This window comes from Heteronotia binoei, chromosome 8 (genome assembly GCF_032191835.1).
Source record: "Heteronotia binoei isolate CCM8104 ecotype False Entrance Well chromosome 8, APGP_CSIRO_Hbin_v1, whole genome shotgun sequence".
In the NCBI taxonomy this organism is placed as follows: domain Eukaryota; kingdom Metazoa; phylum Chordata; class Lepidosauria; order Squamata; family Gekkonidae; genus Heteronotia; species Heteronotia binoei.
This window is the reverse complement of record NC_083230.1, coordinates 10034006-10053246: the sequence shown is the minus strand read 5'-3', so window position 1 is coordinate 10053246 and position 19241 is coordinate 10034006. Positions and strand designations below refer to the sequence as shown.

Here is a 19241-nt window from a genome sequence, read left to right as displayed (position 1 = left end):
TAAAGCAACGGCTTGTGATACAGGAAAGAAATTTTTCTTTTACTCCATCAAGGTTTGAAAAGGTATTTTAATTTTTAAAGATGGACTACATTATCCTTCTAAGTTAAAGGGCAATTTATTTACCTTTTAAAAGAGCTCTGTTTAAGAAAGTCGACTTTGCAGATGGATGAAATGTTACTTTTTCATTACAAGAGGCATTGGTTTTATTTACCCAGTAGGGAGACCGAGTTATTATTTAGGAGAAGACTCTGAAGAATATATTAAGGTTGACAAGCTTTACTCTTTTTGATTCCCAACATGAGTTAAACTTTCAAACTTATGAGCTAAACTTTCAAACTTATGAGCTAAACTTTCAAAGGAAGTAGAGTTGGAATGGGAAATATTGGGGGCAATATTATGTGGACTAGATCAGTGTTGTTATTTCCACATGGGTAGGGGGCTAAAAAGAAGAGGCTACATATTGAGTTCATGGCAAAAGTAAAGTCTGAACTGCAGACTTTTTGATCCAGGCTGAAGTACCAACCACATCCACGTGGGAGGAAGCATTGTTAAATACAAGAGGGAGACCCGCAAGAAACTTGCGGGGAGGGGGCATTCCCCCAACTTTGCTTCCTTCCCTCTCCCCCCGTCTTCCCCTTTCTCTCCCCAAGGTCAAACCCATCATAGTGCATAACACAATCTCCCCTCCACTCAGGTATATGGGCAGGGGCCAGGGTAGTTGGGTGACTTGGCTCCAATGAGCCACTTGAGCCAGAACTCCAGCCTCTCACCCATGCTGGCAGCCAACAGGGCAAATCCAGTGAGGTCAGGGTGGCAGCGGTCAGCATCAGACCCTGACCATGCTAGACCTACCTGGGCACCTGTCATGGTGGCTTCTCTGCCATTGCTTGCTTGGCTTCTCTTGTCTGCTCATGCTGGGCTGGGCTCCTTCTCACTGTCAGCAGCAGTTATGCTGTAGTTGCCATCTTGGGCCGCCCCCACCAGCATCAAAGAAGAGAGAGGTGGAGAAGCCAAGGCATGGAAGAAGGAGGAAGGGGGAGCGGGTGCTGGATGTCAAGCAATGGGATTTTACACTCCCACCTTTCCTATGGGGGAGATGAAGGTGAAAGGACCCAGATTATTGGTCTGTGTGCGCGTACACACAAACATGGAATGATTGACAATAAGGACAAAGAGTGCATGCAGCACAAAGTAACACGTGTTGAGAACACAGGTTTAGTTTTGGGGGGATTTAAGTATTCCCCATACACTTTGTTGTGTCCTAGGTTCAAATGGAGAACTGTTACTTTTGGAGGGAACTGTTACTTTTGGAGGGAAGCTGAACAAGCCAAGCTTGTACTCCACACCAGGGTTCCAGAGAAGGCCTAAGCGTGCCCAATCAGGGGAAGGACTGAAACATAAGTAGCCAATCAACATCTAGGCTCATACTGTACCCTGATAGGCCCTTAGGCCTCTGTAAATAGCCAATCCATGTACATAGTTAAGGTCCAATCAGAAGGGGGCAAGAATTGTATAAAGGAGTGGGAGGTTTGAATAGAGCTCAGTCTGTGTTGGTGTTCCTGAAGTAAAGCTTGCTGAAATCACTCTCCGACTCTGGTCTCTTACTGCGCCGACCCCAGTACTTTACACACTTTTTTAAACCTCTAAGATTTTTCTGCACACCAGGGGAGTGCCCCAAGTGTGTAGGAAAATCAGTTTACCTTCAATGTGGTCCTGATCTGTATTTGCACAGATGGGCCATTTTGGGAATTAGATATATAGATAGTGAGGTTTACTTGAGTGTAAGCATGTACAGAATTTACTGCCTCTATACTAACATCTCTTCAAGGTGAAATCCTACCTTTCCATACAGGTGACATGTTCAGATATATCCTTCTGGGGGTTGAACCACTGGAGAATACAAGGGAAACATCACATGGTAGAATTCTCCCAGTGCACAAATGTCTCTTGATCCATGGGATGATAGCACTGAATGGATATGACCATGTTCCTTCTCCTGATATGCTTTCCATGGAAACTGTCAAATATATAATCCCTACTTGCATTTAAAATGGTACAACCCCAGAATGACTGTATAATGTATTTGTAATGATTTAAAGCAGGGATATCGAACTCATTTGTTATGAGGGCCGGATCTGACATCAATGAGACCTGGTTGGGACAGTCCATGCGTGTCACAAAATGTAATGCCAGGTAGTAGAGATATAAACTTCGTCTGCCTGATCCTCTAATAAAGTGCCCACTTCAAAATAATCCACCTCCTCCAGAACCAACTATTCTGAGCGAAGGTTTGCCAATTCAAGATCGGCTACTCCACCAAATAATCCTGATCTCTGCACTTCTGCTGAAAGGAGAACAGCAACTGAGAACTCAAGATGTTTCCATAAGACCAAGCAGCACTGTCTCTACAGCAATTAACTTCAGCAATCAGGAGACAGAGGGCGTTTTCGCACTGACCTTACTCCGGAGCGACGTCCCTCTTCACCGCGCAGTGTCTGCGCCGATTTCACACCAATTGCTCTGCAGAACCCGGAAGAGTCGCAAAGTCCCGCGGCTTTTGCGTCGCAAATGTAAACTGTTTTTTGGCGGTTTACATTTGCGACGCAAAAGCCGCGGGACTTTGCAGCTCTTCCGGGTTCTGCGGAGCAGCAAAATCCGCAGAGACACTGCGCGGTGAAGAGGGACGTTGCTCCGGAGTAAGGTCAGTGTGAAAACGCCCAGAGTTAGCTGGAGTCTCTAATAATATTATAACCAAAGTCCCATTTTTCTTGCAATCCTTCCCAAATGCTGGATGGTTTTAAATCTGTACTATTGCTTTCAGATTTGTTCTGATCTGTGCCCTTGGATTGTTGGTGGTTGGGTATTATCCTTTAGGATACTTATGAGGACTTCCTGAGGAGACACTGTCGCCCCCTTTTTTTCTTCGTCTTTTTTGTCTTTCCTTCTCCTTCCACCATATTCCTCCAGTAGTCTTTGCAGGCCTACCTGCCCCTCCTTTCCATTATTTTGCTTCCCCCGGAGGTTTCTGCCCTTTCTCCCCTCAATGGTACAATGTTCCCCTTCTTTCTCTACCTTGCTCTATTTGCCTTATCTGCTCTTCCCCCTCCAGTTTCACCTTTTCTATCCCTCACCAATTTATATACTTTTCCTATTCTCCCACATCTTGTTTCCCTTGCCTTTTTTGCTTATTGCTTGCATGCAGGGCCCTACTGGCTCTCGACAGTGCTGGGCTTTTATGTTCACTGGACTGAATATTTTTCTTTTCAGAACAGACTGTGTGGGTGTTGCTTGTCAGAGCCTGATTTAGTATTCTGCTCTTTTGCCCTGTGTTCTGTGGGTTTCATTGGCAACTTGTGATCCTGTTACTTCTGACCTTTCCGGCTCTTCAGTGGAAGTTGCCCAGCATTTGTATGCTGGTGGATCACTCAGATTGATGGAACGAGGGGCTGTTGTATTGCATAGGGGCGATCATAACTTTGGACAAGAGCAATGAACCTTTGATTGGTTTTTCTGTGGTTTTTGTCCTGACTGCCTTTCTGGCCAGTATAATCTTTTTTTTCCACTCAGTTTCACCCATGTCGGACCCCTTCTATGCTATTTGTTACATTATTTCATTATTTTATGCAATTAAATGCTTTTTTTTTTACTTTGAGATATAAACTTTATAAAGGACACAGACAAATACAATTTTTTTTAAAAAAACTTAAAATATGCTTAATAGATTAGCGCTCTTGCAATATTTTGTTTATTTAACGGTTTCTGATCACTGACACCTCTTGCTCTGAATTACTGCATCAAAATCTGGAGACCGTGTCTGTGCTGTAGCAATCTTGACATGATGTTATGTATCCGTAAGTACTTTTGATTTATTGACATTCATTACAGAAATCTCATGGTCAATTCTTTGAGCCTAAGACCCAGGGGAAACCATGAAATGGCTGGGCATTGCTTCATGTGCTGGTCAACCAATGGAGAAAATCAAGGCTTTACTCTGCAGCTCCTGTGTGAATGAGCAAGCCTGGAAAAGCAAACTGTGATGCAGAAGAAAGCAAGAGAGAGAGAAGGAAGCAGATGACAATGAGTTGCTTGTGGGCCTGAGAGAAGCCCTGCTTCTTGTGTCGCACGTTTGACACCCCTGATTTAAAGTGCTGTGTGTTTGTGTGTTTCTTTAAATGCTTGGTAAGTTACAGATGAACAAGGGGGGTGAAAGAGGGGGATGAATGCAATGTTCCCTCTAAGCTGCAGAGTCTTGTGAGCAAAAATTCTACTTTGTGAGCTACTGGCATTAAAGTTGTGAGCTACTGCATAAATTAGTGTGCTCTAGGGCCATTTTTCCTGAGCTGAGACAAAAATGTGCGAGCAGGAGGCTAAAAAATTGTGAGTTAGCTCACACTATCTCAGTTTAGAGGGAACACTGAATGAGTGATAGATTGGTGACTGCGAGAGTACTGGCGGAGCTAAGAATTGTATATGGAGAGAAAGAAGGCAGAAGCCAGTCTGTCAGTCAGCAGTTAACTGTTGTGGTCAGTCAGCAGTCTATAGAGTCTGAGAAGTAGTCTTCTCATTAGAATCCCATATAGTGCTGTGCAGGGCTTTTTTTGTAGCAGGAACTCCTTTGCATATTAGACCACACACCCCTGATATAGCCAATCCTCCAAGAGCTTACAGGGCTCTTAGTATAGGGCCTACTGTAAGCTCTAGGAGGATTGGCTGCATCAGGGGTATGTTGCCTAATATGCAAAGGAGTTTCTGTTACAAAAGAGCCTTGGTGCTGTGAAAAATATTAAAATTCTATAGAAGAGAAATAAAAATATTTAGAGGACATATTAGTGGCTAGAGAGAGAGCCAAAACCAAATATTATCTGAGTATTATAAGAGCGCGGAAGATAGAAGCTGACAGAAATTTGAGTTAGGAAGAGAAAGAAGGATTTGAGACTGATGAGTGTGTGACGTGAAAGAGTGACACCTCCACCAGAAATTATTATTATTCACTGAAGAGTTAAGCGATACACTTTATTTATTTATTTATTCCAATTTATATCCTACCCTCCCCGCCAAAGCAGGCTCAGGGCGGCTAACATCTTGAAACCAATATGCTTCTGGGACAAATAAAGTTTTGTTTTGTTGTTAACCTGAGGTCACGTGTTATTTAAATACTAGAGTCTCATCCTCAAAATCTTCTTTTTTTGTATGCCTGGAAATGCCATGTGTGTAGCAATAACCCAGCTTTGTCTGAAGTTGGCCTGGTTTTGCTATTTTTGTGGTTTGCAAGGTATTCTGTCACTCTACTATTAGATACAGTGACAGGCTTGGATGAGTGTAGAACCAACATCGCATCCTAGAAGGCTGTTGAATGCTTTGCACTAAGGGACTACATGAATTGGGTTTACTTTAAGGAACACATCAAAAGCAAAAGATAGTTGTTGCACTACTGAAGACGACATGCTTCAGTGTGCTGCAATCATGTGGAGAGCACCCACACACAAGGGATCAGCCGTCCACAAGCGCAGTGTCAAATGGTTGGCCATCTACATCATGATTCACAGTTTGATTTCTAACAGAGTTCTGTGATGAATTGCAAGGGTTTTCTCAAGTGGAACAATGGCACTTAAAAGAGATTTCTGCTTGTAAAAGGTAGACATGTTCAAAAAAACAGAAAGGGGAATACTGCAAAACCCCACATTCTCCATACATATGAAATTTTTTAAAAAATAAAGGAATAAATCAACAAATCATTGTTTCCGCAGCAGGCAATGGATTTTTCTTCCCTGCTTATTTCGTAACAGACTGAGCACTTTTGTACTGAATATACCAAATCTCGGTTGCCAGGTAACTGCACTTTTATGATTCATCTGGTTTCTGGCTAGCTGTTCTATTTCACGTGTTTCTGCAAGACTGACAACTAAGCTTAGCATGTCAACAGTTGCATCTGGCATCACAGTTTTGATGCAACACTGCATGCTACTGGATTGCTTATATCCTCACGGGATAACTGTCTCTTCGCTTTGCAAGCCATCGATTTTGGCTATTATCGTATTTCGCTTTATTATTATATTTTTTCTCAAAACAACATGGTCGAGAACAATAAACAAACGAGAAGAAAGAAGAATCAGACCAGAAGCAGGGCAGTGCGGTCATCAAGAGCAGCTCCTTCATCCCCACACCCAAAGCTTTTAAAATGATCAAATACACCAGCAGCTGAAAATCACTCCACATCGGAAGCATCATTGTCAGAAAGATGATAATTACTTCCCTTTACCCGGATATATTCAATATACCTCCCGTCATCAGAATCTGAAATACCACATGTACACAGAGAGCTCTCAAACAAGCATTCGATTTCCTCTAGCTTCTTCCCTTTTGTCTCAGGAAGGCAGCCATAGATGAAAATGATGCCCACAAAAGCAAATCCTGCATATAGGAAGAATGCTCCTGCAATACAGAACACGAGAGAGAGAGAGAGAGAGAGAGAGAGATTTGCGAAAATATTGATAAATATCAGTATCAGAGTTAGAATGAAGGTCTCTGACCACATTCCTACTAAAAATTACAATCATACTACACTATTATACTTACTATATAATTAATGATATACTGTACTATATGCAATTATACTGTACTAAAATTATACTGCATTCCTACCAAAAATTACAATGATACTAGTATACATTTGTTATCTATGACAGTATTAAAATACAAGTTTTGCTTCCCCACTTATATTACAGGAACCATCGTTCCATTTATGGATGCTTGGGGGATCCTATAAATAGTAAGCAAATTAAGACTTCCCACCCACCATGACTATACTGCAGGTTGAGCTCCAACAACTGGTACCCAAAGAAAAATATGTCAAAATCTACTGTTTCAAAATTTAACTATTTATGTACTACCAAGAGCAGTAACACAGAAAAATAGTTCATGCCAGGCCCATAGCTACCGGGGTGGAGGGGCCAGGCCCCACTGTCCTGGCCACGGCCTGCCGGGACTGCTGCTGGCACTGTCCACGCCCCCCCCCCCCGAACCAACACGGGACCCCCAGGCTGCCAGCAGTCCCCCTGGACTCGCTCAGCACCCCCAATGCGTGTCAAAGACAGCCCTGCCCTTCCCCAGTCACTTGGAGGGCCGGGAAGCCAGCACCCACCACCGAGGCCGGAGGAGCTGCCGAGGCCAGAGGAGTGGCCGTTCCCGAGGGCAGGGAGGAAGCAGGTCCCGCCAAAAACAGTGGGGCCGGGAGCCGCCCTGCAGATAGGCAAGCCCAGCCCAAGATCCGAGCCAACATTTCCTGGCTCCCTCGCCCCCGCACCGGGGCTCCACTGGCTGGCAGAGCCCCTAAAGAGCAGGAAGGGAGGGGCCAGCCCAGCAAGCCCCAGGAGAGGGAGGGGGCTTCTAGGCTTCTTCCCTTAGAAAGGGGAGCAGAGCCTGGAGGGTTTTTCCCGGGGGAGGAGGCACAGGGGCTGGGAGGGGATTAAAAGGAGGGCTGGGTGGCCAGCGGGGAGGTCGGTGATGATGAGCCGAAGGAGTGGAGCTGGTACCTGAGCAAGCCTCATACAGCCAGAAGCAGAGAGAGAAAGCTGGAAGAGGAGACCTAAGGCTCAGCCAGAGGGGCAACAGGGTGCTGTAACCTGGTCCTCCACCCTACTCTGAGACCTCCCGGCCACCCAGGGCCCTTGAGGTAGATGGGCAACGGCCACTCGAGGGGCGGAGTCCCCCGATTGGGCAGGGCGTGACACCCACAGATCATCCCCGTGTTTTACCTTTCTGGCTCCTCCACCATCTCTTGCTGCCTTCCCCGCTCTCCTGCCACTTTCTTGCTCTTGTGCTACCTTCCCCGCTCTGCTGCCACCTTTTCTGGTCTCGTGCCGGTTTCTCTACTCTCATGCTGCCTTCCCCACCCTTGTGCCACCTTCCTCACTCTCATGCTGCCTTCCCTGCTCTTGTGCCATCTTCCCCAGTCTTGTGCTGCCTTCTTCCCTCTTGTGCTGCCATCCCTGCTCTCCTGCCACGGCACTGCTTTCCCCACTCTCCTGCCAGCTTTCTTGCTCTCCTGCTGCCTTCCCCACTCTCCTGTCATGGTGCTGCCTTTCCCACTCTCCTGCCAACTTCCTTGCTCTCCTGCTGCCTTCCCCTGCTCTCCTGAAGCTTTCCTGCTCATAAACACACTGGTGCGCACACTCTCGGAGTACCACTGTGATGGCTCAACAGGGGAGCAGGCTGCCCAGGTTTTTTTTAAAGTTTGTGATATCATTTTCTGCCCCACCGTGCCCAGCTATGGTTCATGCACCCCTAGTTCATGCGCTACAGCCCAATAGGCTAATTTATTTATGGTGGTTCTCGTATCTCACAAAATATGTTTAATACGTTCACTAGAACTTTAACACACCTTTTTGATCATTTTAACAGGATTACATCAGATCTGGTTAAATGATGGAGAATCTCTGACAGTATGCCTCTGGTAAGTATATCTCCTATTGGCCAGAATGTGCAGAGATAATTTACATAATTATAAATTAGCTTTCTGGAGGCCTTTATGGAGAGAAGGTATATCAGTAAAATCTTTACTTCTGGAAAGCTAACATTTTATCTGCCTGAAATATAGTTCATTTGAGAATCAATTCAGTCACAAAACACTTCTTACCGTAGTATGTAAGATACTCAGCTGTGTGCAAAAATGTTAGTGACACAAGAACATTGAAAATCCAGTTGACGCCAGAAGAACATGCATTGCCTGTGCTTCTAGCCCAAAGAGGGTATATTTCAGAATTTACCGTCCAAGGCATTGGTCCCATTCCTAAAAAGAAAAGAAAAGATTAAAAAATTCTGAATAAAAAAACAGAGGATGGAAAACCAGGGGTTCAACTGTGGGAGAAGAGGTGGGAATTTCCAGGTGCAACACTTTGCTCCAGCATCTTCAGGGAGCAGTCCTGGCCAGAGAAAAATCACGAGCTTCAAGATTCAGCATAAACCAAGAAATGGCCTGAAAAGAAACCAGACCTCACAGCAACACAAGCAAAGCTCTATAGATGCTGACTTGGGGGTGGGGGTAGGCTAAAGAGAAATTGGAGACACAAATTGGGATTGCCACCTTGCTTAAAGTAATTCTAAAGAATACAGTATAAGACTGCATAACAGAAGTTAAAAATTCACACAATCCTTTTAAATATTTACTTTTAAAATACATTTCTAAATATTTGGTTCTTGTTAATCCTTAGAGTCTGTCTATTCTACATCTAGTATAAGCCAAGCTACAAGGCTATATATAAAAGTTATGTTTTACCTTTAATAGTAAACGATGACAGCAGAAAGACTAATAAATGGAAACTGTTCTACTCACAGTAGAATGGTGGCTGAGTGATGGGACAAATAAGCTTAAAATATTTTTTAGAAAACACTTGAAACTCCCTCAAACCCACCACATGGACATAATCCTGTGGCTTGAAAATTTACCTCTGGGAAAATTTACCTCTTGGATATCTATGACTCTTTCTTCCAAGACCAACACAAATTTTATTAGTAAGAGTGTCAGCTGCATTGAGAAAAGCAATAAGGCATTCATAATGGGGACTTAGAGAAATATACTAAGCCAAGGAATAAACCAGAAGAAGCAGTAATGCTACACAAAAACTACAGAGAAAAAGTAGCATGAATCCCTCTTCTCATTGGATTTTTTATTGTTTCTTTTGGAATCGATAGAATAAAGGAAGGCAGAACTTAAATGGGGGCAAGTTGTAAAAATCTTTAATTTTTTAAAACATCAGTAGGACAGTGAATGACTAGGAAGGTGATCTGTACTGTGAATACTCAACACAATTGTTATGCACTGGGGCCATTTTTTATCCAAGATGTATACCAGGATCTTACATTCCCTTTTCCTCTCCTGGGGATTTTTCATGGGTTGTACCAGTTATATGGATATAGTATACCCCTCAGGTTTTTGACTGTGTGGTCAATGAGAATGTGGTCCATCCAGTTAACTCATCATTTACCCCTTTTAGGAAGGGCAATGCATATGTCTAAAATTCATGCCAGGTTAAAAATGCTTCCTACATGTAACAATGAATCAAGAGCCCCAATTTCTGTTGCCGTATATTTTATCGTTTTACCTGGTGCAAAGAAAACCAGATATAAAATAAGTCCCAAGAGCGCTGTCCACGAGTAGGGTGTTGGGCAGAAATTATAAGCCCAAAAAGTGTCCCCGGTCTTGAGTTTGGTCTCATTTGAGCATCTGAAAGACAAAGACCATATAAAATGAAGTTTAAATCAACACTTGAACCAAAAAAAGGAGCAATATGGTTACAACAGACTAAGATCTGGTAGACCTCAAAAGCCAACTCGTGTACTGAATGATGGTAATTTCTACCTAACTGCAGATGACATAATTTCCCGCCCCCCCCCCCCCACAAAGCTTTAGAGAAAGGAAACAGTTCTATGATATCTCAAGGAAGCCCAAAGAAAGGAAGTCCCAAAGAAATTAAGAAGTAACTACCTATCAAATTAACACAATATTTATGAATTTATTTATTTCATTTATACCTTTCCTTTCTCCCCAGTGGGGAACCAAAGTGGCTGTCACAATTCTCTTCTCCATTTTACCTTCACAATACCATTACCCCACACAGAGTTGTTGTTGTGAGGGTAAAATGGAGGGCCAAAGAACAATTATGAGCTGCTTTGGGTCCCCACTGTGATGAAAAAGGGCCATAACCATCTACACCACCAAGCATAGAATGCTAAGGATTTATAAATAATGTGGGAATGGGACTCTTCCTAACCTTTAGTTTTGGGTTAGAGAGCTTATCTGAAATTTGTAGACAAACTCACAAGCTTTCCTGAGCTGTATCTTGTGGACCAACAGTTCAGGGACTGCAGATTTTCCTGAAGCTTGAAACCAAACCCAACTGTGTTTGAGCTGTGATTACTATTCACAATTTGGGCAAAAAAGAGAACTGACTATTTCATGGTCAGTTGGAAAAAACTGATTGCTTACATGTAACTGAAAATCTTAGAATGGTTATCTGTGCACTTGCATACCTGGGTACTGCACCTGACGCCAGAATCTTCAGAGCTATCCCTAGCCATTTTGGAACACTCTGTCCTGAGGCCTCGGGAGTGAGCATGCACTGCATAAGCTCAGGCCTGAGGTGAGTGTGTGTCCTGCTCAGTTCCTTCAACCGCCACCAGCAGGTTTTCATAAAGTAGTACTGAAGGCTACCAGCAGTGGAGAAGGCTGGATGGGCATGTGCAACTGCACAGATAAACACTCAAAGATAAACAGGTTGCTTACCTGTAACTGATGATCTTCGAGTGGTCATCTGCGCATTCGCACCCTTGGGATTCCAGGCACCTGCACCGACTCTACCGGTACTGAAAAGCTCCATCAAAGGATTTTTGTGTCCCAACCACTGGGCATGCTCATGGACCTAACCGCACATGCCCAGTAGGCGGGGCACCAAGATCCCGCCAGTTTCCTTCTGACCGCTGAAAGCAACTCCAAGAAATATCCAAAGAACTGCCAGCGGAGGGGAGGAAGGGCGGGTGGTGTGAATGCACAGATGACCACTCGAAGATCATCAGTTACAGGTAAGCAACTTGTTTATCTTCTTCGTGGTCTCTGTGCGTCACACCCTTGGGAGAATAGCAAGCTAAAAATTACCTGGAGGAAGGCACTGGCACTAGACGACTGCAGCCTGAAGCACAGCATTCCCCACACGCATGTGGTCCGTCACACCCGCATCCAAGGCATAATGCTTCACAAAAGTGTCCAGGGTCGCCCAAGAAGCTGCTCTGCAAATGTCTGACAGGGGCACCCCCTTAAGGAAGGCCGTTGACGTTGCCAAGGCACATGTAGAATGCGCTCTGGGAAGTCCCGGCAAAGGGCGCTTGGCCAGCAGATATATTAACTTTATAGTCTCTACGATCCACTTCGACAGTCTCTGGGAGGAGACCTGCTTTTCCTTAGGAGGGCCAGAATAACAAACAAAAAGGCTAGATGACAAATGAAACTCCTTAGTCCTATGAAGGAAAAATGATAAAGCACGTTTAACATCAAGCGTGTGCAAGGCCGGTTGTTCCTGATCATGCGGAGAAGGAAAAAAGGCCGGTAACAAAGTCTCAAAATGCAGGTGGAATTCAGACATCACCTTAGGTAAAGAACGAATGTCAGGAGCAATGGCTACCCCCTGGTCAAGAAAACGCAGGTGCGGAGGGTCCGATCTGAAGGCTGAGAGCTCACTGACTCTCCTAGCAGATGTAATTGCCACCAGGAATGCTGCCTTCCAGGAAAGGAGGTGAAGGGGACGTGAGGCCATAGGCACAAAGGGATGATGCGTAAGCCCTCTGAGAACCAAGGAAAGAGCCCAAGCCGGGACCAATTGACAGACGGGAGGATGTAGACGAATAAGACCTCTAAAGAAACGTTTTGTTTCAGGATGAGAGAACATGGAAAACCCCTCAATTTGGGCGTGATATGCTGAAATCGATGCTAGGTATATCTTGATAGATGAATACGAAAGACCAGAGTCCAACAAATGCAATAAAAATGAAAAAATTGTGCAAAGACTAGTCTGAGTTGAGAAGGAGGAACAAAAGAAGCAAACCGCTTCCACTTTAAACTATAGGATCTCCTGGTAGATGGCTTTCTACTGTTTAATAAAACAAAGTCAATCCTGTCAGAAACTGGCGCTAAGTGATGAGCCAAGCCGTCAGTTTCAAGTGAGGGATGTCATGATGGTACGTCTTGCCCCTGCGGGTGAAGAGGAGATCCGGCTCCTTCGGGAAAAATGCACAGATGACCACTCGAAGATCATCAGTTACAGGTAAGCAACCTGTTTATCTTCTTCATGGTCTCTGCGCATCACACCCTTGGGAGAATAGCAAGCTAAAAATTACCAGCCTTGAGACAGTTGGAGGAGAAGCGGGAACCACAACTGACATGGCCACCATGGGGCTATCAGAATGGAAATAATAATAATAATAATAATAATAATAATAATAATAATAATAATAATAATAATAATAATAATAATAATAATAATAATAATAATAATAAACTTTTATTTATATCCCGCCCTCCCTGCCGAGGCAGGCTCAGGGCGGCTCACAAGAACTGGGCTGTTCCCTCTTTATCTTGATCAGAACCCTGGTTAGCAAGGGGATGGGTGGAAACAGATAGAGGAAGCTGCGAGACCAATCGAGAAGAAGGCTGTTGCCCTCTGACAGGGGATCCAGGCCCCCCTGAGTGCAAAAATGATGACACTTGCGGTTGTAATGAGTGACAAAAATGTCCATCTCGGGGTGACCCCAAGCTGTGAATACAGGTCTGAAGTAGAGTGGATTCAATTCTCACTCGTGTAGTTGTGCTTCCCCTCTGCTCAGATAATCCGCCTGGACATTCAGGGTACCTGGAATATGTACGGCACAAAGAAAAATCCCCTGGTCCAGACACCAGAGCCGAACGCTCATCGCAAGACGACACAGACTCCTTGACACAGTGCTGCCCTGTCGATTGATATAGGTCATAGCCATTGTATTTGTCTGTCAGGATCGAGATGGATTTTCCCCTCACTAGAGGGAGGGAGGATTGAAGAGCAAACCAAATTGCCAGAAGTTCTAAGTAATTGATGTGATGAGCGTGATGTGATAGGTCCCAAGTAGTTCCCATAGTCAAGCCTCTGAGGTGGGCTCCCCATCCCAGAAGAGAGGCATCCGTCGTTAACGTCTCTGCTGGGGGAGGTAGTCGAAACGAAGCACCTTCCAGAAGGTTGGAAAGATTCCCCCACCAACGGAGGGAGTATATGACTGATGGCGGCAGCGTGAGCATGCATGCAGGAGAGTGGCGGTTTAAATACTTTGAGGAACCATAACTGCAGAGGTCTCATACGCAGCTTTGCCAATGATATGACTGCTGTCATAGCAGCCATAAGTCCCAGAAGCTGCTGGTGGAATGAGCAGAGGCCCTTCCCAAGGTCCCGATTCGGCACGCCATTGTTGCAAAGTCTAAGCCCTTGGAATTGGGAGGAAAGCTTTGCATACAGTGGAGTCTATGAGGGCTCCAATGAAGGGCACCCTCTGGCTGGGTATCAGATTGGATTTTGGAAGGTTCACACAGAGGCCCAGCAATTCTAGTGTCTTTAGCGTTATTTAGATGTGCTGCAACAGCAGGGATCTGGAGCTGGCTACCAACAATCAATTGTCTATGTAGGGGAAAACAGTGGCCCCTAACAGTTGGAGGTGAGCTGCCACAACCACCATGGCCTTGGTAAAAACCCAAAGGGTTGTTGACAAACCAAATGGAAGGGTAGTATATTGGTAGTGATCTGCACCCACTGCAAACCGGTGGTATTGACGGTAACTCAGCCGTATGGACAGGTGAAAAATCCTTGAGATCGATCATAGCCATCCACAAGTTCTCCTCTAATAGAGGGAGGATTTGAAACAAAGTGGTCATCCTGAACTTCTTGTACACAATGCATTTGTTCAGGCCCCGGAGGTCTATAATAGGTTGAAGTCCACCATCCTTCTTCGGAATGGTGAAATAACGGGAGTAAAACCCCTGACCCTGCAGAGTGTGAGGGATGGGTTCGATGGCTCCCTTCTCTAAGAGAGATTGGGCTTCTGTATTCAGGGCCTCTGAGGAAGGTGTAACAATGACGTGTGGAATGGGAGGTGATTCTTGAAACTCGATTGCATATCCCTGGGCGATAATTATAAGTACCCAATAGTCTGTTGTAATACTCCCCCAAGCATGGAAAAAGGGAGATAGCTGAATGCTTCCCAGGGTAACAGTGGGTGATGGAATGCCTTGAGTGACAATACTGGGGAAGTCAAAGACTCTGCTTGGGGTAGGCTGTCTTGGGCGGGATTGCCGGAATTGGCCTTGGAATTTCTGCTTAGCTGGGAATGATTTTCCCTGTTGAGAGTGGGGTCAGTTCCGCCAGGGTTGCTCAGGAGAGGAATGGCTCTGAGATCGACGTGACCATGGGCGAGAATATGGCTTTTGTCTGAAGGACGTGAGGATGAAGAAGCACTCAGGGTACGAGAAGCCTTAATACTCTTATCCTGAAGAGTGGTATCGGTTGAAGAGTGGAATAGACCAGAACCATCAAATGGGAGGTCCTCGATTGCAGACCTTGTGTTGTGGTTAAAGGTAGTAGACCTGAGCCAGGCGTGCCTATAGAAAGCAACCACAGAAGACAGTGTCTTAGCAAAAGTGTCAGCAGCATGCTTCGAGGAGTTAAGTTGTTGCTTAGCAACCACCATACCCTCTTTCTGGATCTTCTGTAGGGTACGGCGGTGCTTCTCCAGAAGATGCTGCAGGAGAGTAGAAACTTGGTCCCATAAGGCGAACTGATAACGTCCCAAGCAGGCAAGATAATTGGTAGACTTGATCCCTAGCGATGCAGTGGCATAAAACTTTCGCCCAAATGTATCTATCTTCTTTCCCTCTTTGTCAGGGTGAGATGATGCACATTGCTTGCCCTTGGATGAAGATGTAACCACCAGGGAGTTGGGCTTAGGGTGGTTAAACATACTATTCAGTGGACAAGGTGGGAAGGAGGAGGTGGAACTCTCAGAAAGGTTCAGGAGCTCAGATGTGGAGTCGGAGACTGGGACTGTATGTTGAAAATGTCTTCAATCTCAGCCATTGCAAGAGAGGTAGAGATATCTTGAGTTTCCAACAATGGTGATGGGGGAGCCCTCAAAAGTGTAGTCTGAGCCAAGAGACTGGTGTTTGAAGAGTGGACTGCAGGTAGTGAGGCTGAGAGTCCCGATATGACCAGAGGTGGAATGGCTGAGGTTGTAACCACCTGGGTCTTGTCTTGTTGCTTTTTCTTATGCTCTCTAGGGGAGCCTTTGTGATGTCATTTAGAAGGTTCCAATTTAGAAGAAGTGACTTAAGGAACCAATGTAGAATCTGAGGAATCGTGGATTCGAGAAACCGAGCCAGTTGGTGTGGTGGCTGCCAAATGTGCTGAGGACATTGAGGGGTTCAAGGCTGTCTCAAACAGATGGCTACAGAGTTTGAAGACTCTATTCTGACAGGCTTGTTTGGTGAACTTAGCAAAATGAAGGCAGGGATCTCTCCCAAACAAAATAAACAGAACTGATGGCTTTTGGAAGCTGGGATTTTACCCCTGCAAGAATGGCATTTTTTGAAAAAGTCAGTACCTCCCATATGCAGCTACTTGAGGCTCACAGAAAGGAGGAAAAGGGAAAGCCAGGGAGGGAGGGAAAGGGAAGGGAGGAAATGGCAAACATATGAAGATATAAAATTCATTCTTTTTATATAGAAAGATGAAGAAAGGGAGATAGAGAAGACTAAACATGAGAAGAAGAAGACGACTGCAGATTTATACCCTGCCCTTCTCTCTGAATCAGAGACTCAGAGTGGCTTACAATCTCCTATATCTTCTCTCCCCACAACAGACACCCTGTGAGGTGGGTGGGGCTCTCACAGCAGCTGCCCTTTCAAGGACAACTCCTACGAGAGCTATGGTTAACCCAAGGCCATTCCACCAGCTGTAAGTGAAGGAATGGGGAATCAAACCCAATTCTCCCAGGTAAGAGTCCGTGCACTTAACTACTACACCAAACTGCACTTAACCACTGCTCCAGAAGAACTGTATATGAACACTGACAAGGCGAGAAAAAAAAATTAGGCTTGGGTGGCAGATGAAAAGGAACTGAGTGGGATCCACTCTCACTTTAGGTCTGAGCATGCACAGAGCGTGCTCGCTTCCCAGGCCTCAGGAGAGAGTACACCAAAACAGCTAGGGATAGCTTTGAAGATTCCGATGTCAGGTTTGGTGTAGGCGCAGTACCCAGATATGGGACTGCACAGAAACCATGAAGGTGATCCATATGATAAGGCACACAAGCGTCAACATTTTTTCTAGTAGAAAACTCTTGGAAAAGGTGAGCTTCACCCACCTACCCAAGAAAACATAGTGAGTTGATCCTAAGCTGTACCAAAAGAGTTTCACCAAAAGTTAACAAAAACACAAGACATCACACCCTCCATTGCAATCTCTTTTCCCTTGTCTCATCCACAATCATTTTGCACAAGTGTGATTTGGAAAAAGTAATCTATCAGCCCCTTTTCTTCAACTTTTTACACAGTTTTGTGTTGTTTTCCCACAGCTGGCTAAAGTAGCAAGTAAACATTTGTGGGCAATGCTCATCTTTGTGTTGAAGCTATGAGCCTCTTAGTTCCTTCTATGCTAAGTGGACTCAATGAGTCTAATTCCTTCTGTGACCCACCTTACATAGGCAGATTTTTTCATTCAGTTCGAGACAATACACTAAACAACTTCACTTCATCATATTAACTCATTTCAGTGTTGCTCTTAGTATCTTGTGCAGGTGCAGAGTGATGAATACTGGTTGATTATTCATGTTGAAGTGTCTTGAAGCAAACGATCCTATAATTGGTTTAGCAGATTCCTTTCAGGAAGCACTGCAGCTGCCCATTAAAGTAAAATCCAATGTCGTCTTATGAATACATCTCATACTACACAAAGACGCTAGGCAGTTTATCATCTAGCTTCGCTATTAGCCACTTCGAAACGACCTACTGATTACTGTGTGCCATACGCTCTCAACTGGCAAAGTGCACATTATTAGGTATAGTGTAAAAGGAGAAGGAAGGACTTGTATCACCTAAATCCTGTTAAATGCTGTGCCTGCCTTTACCCCAATGGCGCATGCTGTACTATCTAAAAATCCCTGTGTGGGGGGTGGTTGGGTGGGTTGGGCGGGAATGAATCCTTGGTGCTGGAAGACAGGTTTGTCCTCAGTACAATAGAAATTTACCCTTAAACAGGAAGGCCTCACTGGACAGAGGAGGCCTGCTTTCAAGTGTTAGCAATGAATAGATTTGAAACTCTGGTCCTGAGAATCTATTCTGTACTGGGCAGAATAGATTTTGTAATTTTTTTCTGCCTCCTGTGGCAGGCAAAAGGGGTTTGCCTCTGTATTACTGCATCCCCAAGTGTTTTCATTTTTCTATTGCATACTGCGATGGATAGCTCTCCTTGAAATCTTTTAAAGAATTTTGAGAGCTGGGGCATCTTTTTTTTTTTTTTAATGACCATGGAATAGACAAATTCAAATGTATGACACATCTTTCTTCCTGACAGAGCAGATAAGGAAAAACAAACCCCATGCTGCCCAGCACAAAATGACAGTCAGGAAAGACATTTTTGAGAAAGGAAAGCTAGACCATGAGTCAGCCCCCCCCCCCTCCTTGACTCATCATAATGGTATTTCATTCCTTAGGAGATGGGGAAGGACGTGGCTAGTACGGGAGACCACTCTAAAGCAAGAGGCTCAAACTGAGCAGGCTAGCTAAACTGAGGGAATTTGTATTTTGATCTCCCCAAAATTAAAATTCACCATCAGTACACTCAGATACCACTGGGGTGGAGGTATTAACTTGCGCCTTTCTTAAAAAAAAAACCCTGTGTCCCAGGTTGTTGACTGTTTCAAGTCCAGCTAGACTTCCCCCTGCCAGACTTTAAAAAGTGCTTATGCAATCCTGCCTGTCTTCACACCTGAGCCAAAGTAACCAAAGCCATTTTCCATATAGCTGATAGAAGGAAAAGGCCTTATTCCTTCTACATCAAGTCCCAGCAACTTAGGTTTGCCAGTCCCCAGGTCCCAGTGGGTTGTCCCCATTTTGCATGCTCCTCCCTGCCCCCAGCCAGATGGCCAGTGGGGGGAAGCCCCACCCCAACAGCCACCATGTGCCTTTAAACCTCAGCAGGCTTAGAAGATGCTTCCAACTGTTTGTGTTTTGGAACATGTGCATGCTTTTGAATCTTAGCAGCAGGAAAACGGGGGATGGGGTGAGCAGGCAGATCCACAAGTGTGTGAGGCTGTGAGAAAGGCAGAAAGCCGAGTCCCTCTGTTTTGCATTTGCTTCAGAAGTCATTTCTGTAGTAAAATGGATAGGAAAGAGAGCTGGAACCTGATATGGGATGGAGGAAAACTCCACCCCTTAAGTTGCTCTCATATCCTGTTCCTGTCTGAAGAAGCTGGTTGAAATACAGCAGATTGTTACATTCAGCAACTTCCATGAGTAAATTGCCCCAGTGAGATTACAAAAGTGTGGACTTCCAAACTCTGTTTATTTTGGCAGCTTTGTGAGTGTGTGTGTGCATAAAAAAGCCATCTTTGTAAATGCTTCCAAAGCCTGACAAGGGGACTTGTGGGGGTACGATGAAATTTACTTTCATTTAGTGGAA

General features: G+C 44.8%; 1 protein-coding gene across 1 annotated transcript in view; it reads right to left on the bottom strand.

Moving 5' to 3' along the window:
* Nucleotides 1-6031: 6031 nt before the first annotated feature.
* Nucleotides 6032-19241, bottom strand: part of SLC2A13 (solute carrier family 2 member 13) — a 172515-nt gene continuing 159305 nt past the window's right edge. The window contains exons 8-10 of the mRNA XM_060244743.1: nucleotides 10101-10222; nucleotides 8636-8788; nucleotides 6032-6432 (exon numbers count right to left, since the gene is read on the bottom strand). Coding sequence (XP_060100726.1) covers nucleotides 6206-6432; nucleotides 8636-8788; nucleotides 10101-10222 — 502 coding nt within the window. The 3' untranslated portion in view covers nucleotides 6032-6205. The remainder of the gene's footprint in view (nucleotides 6433-8635; nucleotides 8789-10100; nucleotides 10223-19241) is intronic.